Consider the following 9,234-nt stretch of genomic DNA (forward strand, 5'->3'; position numbering starts at 1 on the left):
TTTTTAGTATTTTGTTGTGTTTTTATTTCAAATTTTGAGATTTAGGCAATTTTAACCCAGTTAGATTTATTGTTTCAAATATTAGTTTTCCAGAATCAAACCTGTGGTGGGAAATGATGCAGTAGAAAGTTGTACAATTTGTCCAAATTGACACCCAAATACCTCCAAAAATACAAAATAAATAAATAAAATAGAATCTTCAACAGAATCACATTAAGTGCTAATATTTCAGATTTTTTGTGATTTTAGGTCGTTCTGCTGCCCTCTAGTGGCCAAAAAGTGACTGTACAAACCAGTATAACCATTTAATACATCAGTTTCACTTCCAGACATCGAAACAGCACCGGACTCTTCATGCAGCACAACAACAGTTTGTTAGTCTGAGAGGCAAAATGTTGGTTTATTTTGAGAAGAAAAGCCATTAAGTGATTTAATCTGAGATAAAGTTTATAAAACGATTTCTGCCGCGTCACAGTAAACAGAGAAACCATGAAGTGGAGCGAGTCTGACGCCCGGCTTCCAGGGGTTTTGGCACTTTAACAGAATTATGATCAAATTTCTGCCGTTTTTATCCGTTAGTGTTGAGCTGCGTTTCCCAGCCTGGATGATGCATAGTGTTCGCAGGAGAAGAGCTGCACAGTCAGTATCCTACCAGGAAGTGGGTTTTCAGGCACTGTGGAGCGGAACGCTGCATCTGCTGGTTGAGTTTCAACCTAATCAGATCCAATGATCAGTGGAAACCGACAGATGTTGTGGAGACATGAAACCTGCGACAGGCTGAGGAAGTCAGAGAGTTTTTGGCTGTTTGTAGCGAACCGGGCCGGTTCGTTTATCGGAGTTTCATTTTCCAGGAGCAGCAGGTTTTGTAGACGACGCTGTAGTGTGGGCGGCTTCGCCCGGGTCCAGGCTCGCAGGTTGATTCTGTCTTTGGCACAGCAGCTGCTTCCGTCAGACTGGACCTCAGGCGGGTCGCCCCGCCGTCATTGGACTCAACCAGAACCACAGAACTTTGTCCTGAGCAGAAGGAACAGCCCCCGGTCCAACATGGCGGTCAGGTCCAGACCTCCATGGGGACCATGGCCTCCTTGCAGCCGATGGGTGGCAGCAGGTTCTGTTCGCTCATGAACTGGAGCGGGAACTGGACCAGGAAGCCGCGGATCTTCTTCAGCTCCTCCTGGGCGCGGGCCGGGTCTTCTCGGGCCAGGCCCGGTTTGGCTAGGAAGCCCTCCAGCTCCGAGATGTTCCGCACGTCGCTGGACGGCAGACAGCGGAAAACCTGCAGCAGGCAGAGAGAGAGGTCAGAGGGCGAAGGGTGGGGAGGGGTCTGTTACCAAGGAAACACCAATACCGGTCCGTTACCAAGGAAACACCGATACCGGTCCGTTACCAAGGAAACACAGATACTGATACTTTTTATCATTTAGGTCTGATTTAGCAACAAACCTCTGATTTTTAGGAGTTTTATGGTTTTTCTATTTAGTTATTTTGTTAAAACTTTTAGTTCTAAGTGTCGAAAATAAACAACTTTAAAAACAAAAATATGGAAGACCATTAGTGCCACTGGAAAAAAATAGATTCTGACATTTAAGCTCAGAAGATTAAGTCAGAACCTGAAGGAAAAAAAATGAAGAAAAAAGTTTAAATTCTGAGAAAAGAGATGCTGAGGAAAAAACTCCAGGATCCTCCTAGTTAAAACCTCAAAACCTGAAACTGGTCATGAGACTGGGCGTGGTTGCCATAGCAACAGCCCCACCTTCTGGTAGATGGAGGCATTGCGGGCGCAGGTAGCCATCCAGGTCTCCTTGTAGAAAAGTTCGCTGATGGGATCGGAAACGTCAATGGATGGATCAGTGTTGGCGCCGAGGATCATCCTGAGGAGACAGGAAGTTCAGACATGGAGGAGCATCATCAGACAGGAAGTTCAGACATGGAGGAGCATCATCAGACAGGAAGTTCAGACATGGGGGAGCACCATCAGACAGGAAGTTCAGACATGGAGGAGCACCAACAGACAGGAAGTTCAGACATGGAGGAGCATCATCAGACAGGAAGTTCAGACATGGAGGAGCATCATCAGACAGGAAGTCAACGTGAGATTATGGACATATCAGCAGAATAAAGTAAAAAAAATTACAAAAATAGTATTGAATAGCTAATCTGAGCAGCTCAGTTTGTGTTTCTTTCTTCAGTCTTTTCCTGAATTATTTCAAAGTTCTGCTATTGAAAATTTAAGGAAACTAATCTCACCTGGTCGGACCCTAATCCTCTAAGTTTAGAAAATAAACAGAGAACAGGATCATGGAGTGAATATTCTCGCATTGTGAAGCTGAACTGTGGAAGTTGAGACAGAATGAAAAACTGATCGTTGTGGTTTTCAGTTTTTCCCCAGAAATGTTCGTACCTGAAGCACTCGAGGCGCAGCTGCAGGGCGAACTTCCCGGCGCGGTACGGCTGCCCGTCCATGACGGCGTCCACCGTCTCCGAGTCCTCCACGATGACGGCCACCTCGCTGTCCCGCTTCCCCAGCATGCTGCGGTCGTTGATGTTGGCGGAACCTGCAGACAAACCGGATCCGGCTGAGTTTGGCGCCTCCTGTGAGGCGGCGGCGCCCGCCAGCCGAGGCCTCACCGATGATGACGGTGTTGTCGTCGGCGATCAGCATCTTGCTGTGGACGTAGATGAGCTCGGTGACCAGCGTCCCCTCCAGGTCGGCGTGCGTCCGCAGGCCGGTGAACGAGATGTAGTTCATCCACTGATCCCCCACTGCAGACAGACAGACCCGAGTCAAACTGGACCCGCCACCAGGTCAGACGGAACATCAGAATATTTGCGCAGCAAAGATTTTTGTTTGTGCAGATTTTTCTTTGAAGGTCTTAATAAAAGGTTAAAGGTCAAAAGGTCAAGCTGCCCCCAACATCACTCAGACCAAATTGGTGTCAAATTTTAAAACGTTTGTGCAGCAAAATTTTTTGTTGGTGCTACTTTTACTCTGCGCAGTTAATATTTATATTTGTGCCGCCATCATTTTAACATTAATAAAAATGTTTCCAGAGGTCAGAGGTCATCTCCTCACATTTACAAAATCTAAAGTTTGTTGTCAATCAACTCCGTTGGTGCAGCTGTTTCTGCTTTGAAGATATTGAGGATGACCTCTGACCCCTGCAAACTTCTTCGTTAATATCTTTAAAATATGGCAGCATCCCTGGGGTCGAACCAAACGGCGTCAGATTCTCATTATGACCCTAAACGCGGCGAAGGTCAGAGGTCGGCGCCTTACTCTCGGCTCTCAGCTGGGAAATGATGGAGTGCTCTCCTTTGTTCATCGTCCTGCAGACAGAAAGCAGCAGAGATGAGGATGATGAGGATGATGATGGCGGAGCAGCAGGTGGACCCGCCAGGCGCCGCCTCACCTGTAGTTGAAGTGCATCACCGCCTGGATGGCGCTGCCGCCCCCCGTGTTGATGTCGCCCTCGAAGCCCGGCAGCAGAGGCGTCACCACGTAGACGCGGTACTTCGCTCCCTCCCTGCAGCGACAACGTTACCAACACTGAGAGCGCCATCTTGGTTTTATTACATCATTTCCTGCATTTATCGTGATAAATTAATAATTTTATTGTCACAATAAATTCCTATTAATGATGTTTAAATCCCCCAAACTGTCTTAATTGTCAGAATTGGTAGATTATTCAATAAAAGCAACAAATATAAGAATATTTAGTTGCTGTGTGCAGTTAGTGAAACAAATCATAATTATTGATGTGTGTTTTACAAAGGGAAAGTTTTTCAAAAGAATTATTTGTGTTTGTGGAAGCATAAAAACGTACAAAATGTGAATTTTGGGTAACAGATTCCCTGTAAGTCACCCTCCCTACCAGATTCATCAGGGTATCTGCAGGTTTTACCAAGTCCAGTTTAAGACTTTAAACTGTAATTTAAGACAGAGAAGACTATAAATATGTTTAAAGGGAAAAGTTGGAGGATCCGGCTGTAAGCAATCAGCATTGCTCAACCTGCCACGTTTCTGGAGTTTGTGGTTCTTTGTGGTTGTCATGGAGACGCAGCGCTCAGCCTGAGCAGAAAGTTTAATTTAACTGAAACTTTTCCCTTTTAAAACTCAGATGATGATAAATAAAATTAAAACAGAATCAAACCCCAAACCCTACAATTAAATATAAATAACCTGCATGAATAAGAGAACAGAGAGATGAAGTCTGCTGAAGTGGGTGAACTGGGAGTCGTTGTAAAACCCAGAGGAAGTAACATTCAGGCTGAACTGCAGCTTCCCGTCATCCGTCCATCTTCACAGTTTTTATTTCTGAGCTTTTATTGCAGCAACATTATCAGCTGCTGGTTCTGCTTCCCTTTATGAAAAGTCCTGGTTCAGACATCAGGTTGAGACAGAGCCGGGCTCTGATTGGTCAAACCTCCAATGTCTAACAGAAATCATCAAAGTGTTCAAAGTGAGGTGTGGGGGCCATTTGTGGCCCCTGGAATGACTTATTGTGGTCTCCAACTGAAATTCAAGAACGATTCTAACTTCATAAATGATGAAATTTCGTTATTGTTTAAATTCCTGGATATTTATATTGCCATTAATTGTCATGTTCCTAATGTGCATTGTTCTAATCAAATAAATTAAAATATTTCTTGCCTGATTTGAAATGAATAAATAGAAATAATCAGATCATTTTCTGTAACTTTATGAAGCTAAAAATAGAAACTGAAGAGATTAAAACACCTGATCAACACTTTCATCACTCTGACGCCTTTAATTTCTACTCTGCACTGTTAACACACTGACCCAGCAGTGTGTGTGTGTGTGTGTGTGTGCGTGTGTGTGTGTGTGTGTGTGTGTGCCACTGTGTTTCCTTCACCAGGATGTGAAACAGTGACGCTCTGAGCCTCAGCGGTGCTTTAAGCCAGAACACACAGCAGCAACACGTCTGTGTGTGAATCGGGTCATAAAGGGTCATGACCTCTGACCTGTAAGCCTTTTTGATGCGCTCTGCTATCGTGTCGCCGATCTTGTTGTAAACCAGCTTGTTTTCTGCGCAGCTGATGAAAAACTGATTCTGGAGGAACAGAAAAGGGAAACGGATCAGAAAACGTTCAGATCATCACAACCTGCATCGTTTATCAGAAATAATGAAGAAAAGACAGAATTTAAAAGTAAGAATCCACTGCAGGGTTAATCTGAGTTAAACACACAACTCTCCACTAGCTTTAGCATCACAGTCATTAGAAATGTACCTTTATGACCAATCATAAAGGTACAGTTTCTTCCAGTGTTTGGTGGAAAGACAGAAACGATAAGTCCTGTATTAATTTATCGTGTGATTAATTGATTTATAGCTTAATCTAGATTGAAACCCAGATTATGAAATCGTGACACCTGGAAGTTAAAAACCTGCCAACAGATTTCTGCCATGAATCAGGATCTTTACAAGCTGCTGCAGTGATGAATGTCGGCCGATACCTCGATGTAAATGAAGTGCTGGCTGTTCTCGATGGCGTGGACGTACGCGTTGTGGATGGACTCCTCGTGGTATTTGATGCCGGCTGACCAGTCTGAGGCCGAGCGAAGGATCTGAAGAGAGAGAGATTTACTGTAAGCTCATTTTTTTACAGTTAGCATGAAACAAGAGGAAAAACAACCAGTAACTGTAATCATTAATGTCTAGGCCACTGTACACGTTTAATGAAACAAAATCAACTTAATGAGATCACATCATAAAAACTGCATGCTAACCTGAACTTTAGCGGTGGTGCAGTTGGGGACTTGGTATCGAAGCTCCCCGGCCGTCAGGTGCGACTTGGGCAGCAGGTATGGAAACGACAGAGAGCGATACTTTGGCTTCACCAGCTGGCAAAGAGGAGAAACCAGGACCATAAAGACAAATACAGCACGGCTGCATCCAAATGTGTTTAAATTTAGCATCAAAGTCAATGACATTAAAACTCTCAATGCTAATGCTAACAGCGCTAACCTTGGTGAAGTTCCACCGCTGGATGAAATGTCGAGCCACGTCTCGCGCCGCCTTCCCATGGACGACTGACGCGATGTCGTGCCAAGGCATTCTGGGAGTTTTATGTCTGTCTATGAAATCTAAAACAGACAGAAATGGGAAAGTAAGTGAAATGTAGAAGATGAATCCTGTTGGAACGGAGATCAGAGGAAGCGAACCATCGAACGGTTTGTCCAGCTGAATCCAGTCCTTGTGCACAAAGTTGCAGTAATCCTTCCCGTGCCAGAACCTGGTGTCTCCGAACAGATCCCCGACGCCCGTATGAAGACTTCGCACAGAGCGGCTCCCTGAAACAGAGACACACGGACATTTAACCAACAGGTCTGTCTGCCAGAAACAATAAAAAAATACAAAGTCACCGGATGGTTCATTAGCTTTTTCAGAAACAAGCGTAAAGAAAAAACTAAACCATTCAATAGCAACCTATGAGTTATTCTGTCTGTGTGCAAATAAAACAAACATCAAACCAGAAAAACCAACTTCAAAAACTCCAAGCCTGGAAATTTCATGTTCCAGAATATTGAATTTCTAAGATGGTGAAGTTCTGCGAAAACAAATATTAGGCAGAAAACAAACAACAAAAGACTAAATGTTGATTTAAAATCCGGTTTCACAATGAAAATTATATTAAAAATTAGCAGAAATGTAATAAGCTAAGCTCCGTTTGTCCCTGGTGACTAAAGCTTGTAATCGTCTTCATGTTCAGAGTTTCTGCAGCGAGAAAAATTATGTCTGGAGAAACGATTCACCAGGAACATGAAACAGAAGATGGAAGGGAAAACATCACAAAAATCAAACATGCAAAAGCCAACAAACCTGAATGTTTCACCTAATAATGACTTCATGTACGAGACGCACAGTTGTAAAAATAAACCTTGTGTTTTTGGCAGAGGGAAAATAAAACAGAGGTGGGTCACATGACTTGGACTCGAGTCAAACTCGAGTCATTAAAATCAAGACTTCAGACTTGACTTGAAAAAATTCTCAAAGACTTGGACTTGACTGACCTTCACACCAGTGGTTTCTGGATGGTAATGCAGCACATTATTTTGTGTCTTGGTTAGCGATTCTGGCAAGTTTGATTCACGCAACGTGTTTTTATCAATACTGAGATGTGAAATTCGCTGTAGATTTAACCCCACTTGGACTGAAAAAAAAAAAAAAACGACTCGAAATGACTTGAAATTCCAAGCTCCCGTCTTGAAACTTGACTCAACTTTTGCCTAACTTGAGACTTGACTTGACCGTCTTTACTTGAGACTTGACTCGGACTTGAGGACAAGTCCGAGTCAAGCATAAGCTGTGTGAATCTCAAGAATAAATAAACTTCGATAGCAATTTGACCATTCAAAGGGCTTTACACTACAGCCGTTTTTTGTCTCTTCTTTTTTCCCCCCATTATTTTTAAATCCTGTTTTGAGGCTTGCAAAACAGTGACTTGGTCCCACCTCTGAAATAAAATAACCACTTACCTTCTGAAATAAACATTTCTGCATTTATTCAGCTAAATAAACACAAACAGGAGAATCTTAACTTTTTCTTATTGGTACTGATAAACTAACAGGTTATTAGGAACTTTTTATATGGTTGATCTTCCACATCTGTATTTGTTCCAGGTGAACCAGTAAAAATAATTTCTAACATCTTCAGCTGAGAACAGAGGTGGCAAAAAAATAGAATCAAGTAAAAGTAAAAAATATCCGTTCAAGAAATGACTCAAGTAAAAAAGTATTTGGTAAAAAGTCGACTCAAGTACTGAGGAACAGATCAGATTACCAATCATTTACATACATAAACTATAAAATTATAATGTTGAATTCACTCCATTATAATTTTATTTACCTGAAAAAGAGACAAACAGTTTCTGTGACATCATAAAAACCACCACAGATTCTCTGTTTTTAAAAACAAAGATCAACCTTTGACCCAGAGGACCAAAGGTTGTCGAGTAAAGGTCAAATCCACAGCAGTGCATGCTGGGAAACGGGTCTGGTGGCCGTCGTGCCGGGACTCACCGGCCTGGGCGAGCGGCAGCGGCGCCGCCGCCCGCAGCTCCAGCAGCCGGCCGGGAATCAGAGTCTGCTGGCTGTTGATGCTGGACGACCAACCTGAACAGACCGGCCGCAGCCGCAACGTCAGCAACCAGCAACGCAACGCAGCAACATCCTACCAACTCTATATTCCTACATCAGTGGAGTCCAAACTTTTTATCCTTTGGGCCAAAAACATTTCAGTTTTTAATTGAAACTGAAACATTTATTTTTTAAGACATTTGTGTCTTTATTGAATATCTCATCTATAAAAATCTCAAATTAATCGTGAATTCACTCCTGTGGACCAAACAAAATCATCCGGAGAGCCGAAAATGGCCCTCGGACCTCACATTGGACAACCATTCCTCTGAAATGGTCGGGTACCGATCTTTTTATTTTATTTACCTGATTTGGGGGGGAAAGTCCAAAAAACATTTCTGAAAGACTTAAGTCTAGAAAATGACTAAAACCTTTTTTTATTAAAAAGTTATGAGTTTATTTACTTCAACGGAAAAAATGAATAAAATGGATCAAATGTTTTAGTTAAACAAAAATAATTCATCAGTTCTAAAACTTAAACTAAATCTTAAACTTTTCTCACATTAAAGTTTTCCAGCACTTTGGAGATAAAAGCAATAAAAATGAACAAAAAAGTTTTAATTCACCCTTACATTATATAATTTATTATTAATTTATTACTGACATTAAAAATGTCTACACTTTAGGTCAGTGGTCCCCCAACTTTTTCCTGTGAGGGCCACATAACTTTTCCCTTTTCCGGTGGGGGACCGGAAATTATTGAGAGGGGGGGCGGGGGGGTTCGTTTCTACCCAGAAAGCACAGGGGCAAAACCCATGAGTGAAACGGTCACTGGGACTGACTAGTATATATTCCAATGAGGGAAAGTAACTTTAACATATTAATTTCTCATATATTAACATAAAGGCTCGTTTTGAAGTATAAGCTGCTACTTACAGGCATCGCTTCCTGGAATGCGGCGTTCATAACAGACACGTGTTCATCTGCTCTACCGTTAGCAAACAACCTACTGATTAAATAACATAAAAGTCAAGCAGTTCCCTAAAAGTCCAACAGATGGCAGCAATGCGCCCCACAATTTACAGGACACACTTCCTGCTAAAGAGCCCCCTGGTGGTTGAAGAAAAATCCACATA

General features: G+C 42.6%; 1 protein-coding gene across 1 annotated transcript in view; it reads right to left on the reverse strand.

Annotated features, from left to right (window-relative positions):
• Positions 1-49: 49 nt before the first annotated feature.
• LOC106939558 (phospholipase D1-like) overlaps positions 50-9,234 on the reverse strand; it is a 32,986-nt gene continuing 23,801 nt past the window's right edge. The window contains exons 12-23 of the mRNA XM_015021993.1: positions 8,042-8,192; positions 6,185-6,313; positions 5,988-6,106; positions 5,750-5,863; positions 5,477-5,587; positions 4,984-5,072; positions 3,411-3,524; positions 3,278-3,327; positions 2,629-2,763; positions 2,402-2,555; positions 1,754-1,871; positions 50-1,276 (exon numbers count right to left, since the gene is read on the reverse strand). Coding sequence (XP_014877479.1) covers positions 1,052-1,276; positions 1,754-1,871; positions 2,402-2,555; positions 2,629-2,763; positions 3,278-3,327; positions 3,411-3,524; positions 4,984-5,072; positions 5,477-5,587; positions 5,750-5,863; positions 5,988-6,106; positions 6,185-6,313; positions 8,042-8,192 — 1,509 coding nt within the window. The 3' untranslated portion in view covers positions 50-1,051. The remainder of the gene's footprint in view (positions 1,277-1,753; positions 1,872-2,401; positions 2,556-2,628; positions 2,764-3,277; positions 3,328-3,410; positions 3,525-4,983; positions 5,073-5,476; positions 5,588-5,749; positions 5,864-5,987; positions 6,107-6,184; positions 6,314-8,041; positions 8,193-9,234) is intronic.

The sequence above is a fragment of the Poecilia latipinna genome, unplaced genomic scaffold, assembly GCF_001443285.1.
Source record: "Poecilia latipinna isolate Pla-1442-1.1 unplaced genomic scaffold, P_latipinna-1.0 Scaffold2907, whole genome shotgun sequence".
Lineage (NCBI taxonomy): Eukaryota > Metazoa > Chordata > Actinopteri > Cyprinodontiformes > Poeciliidae > Poecilia > Poecilia latipinna.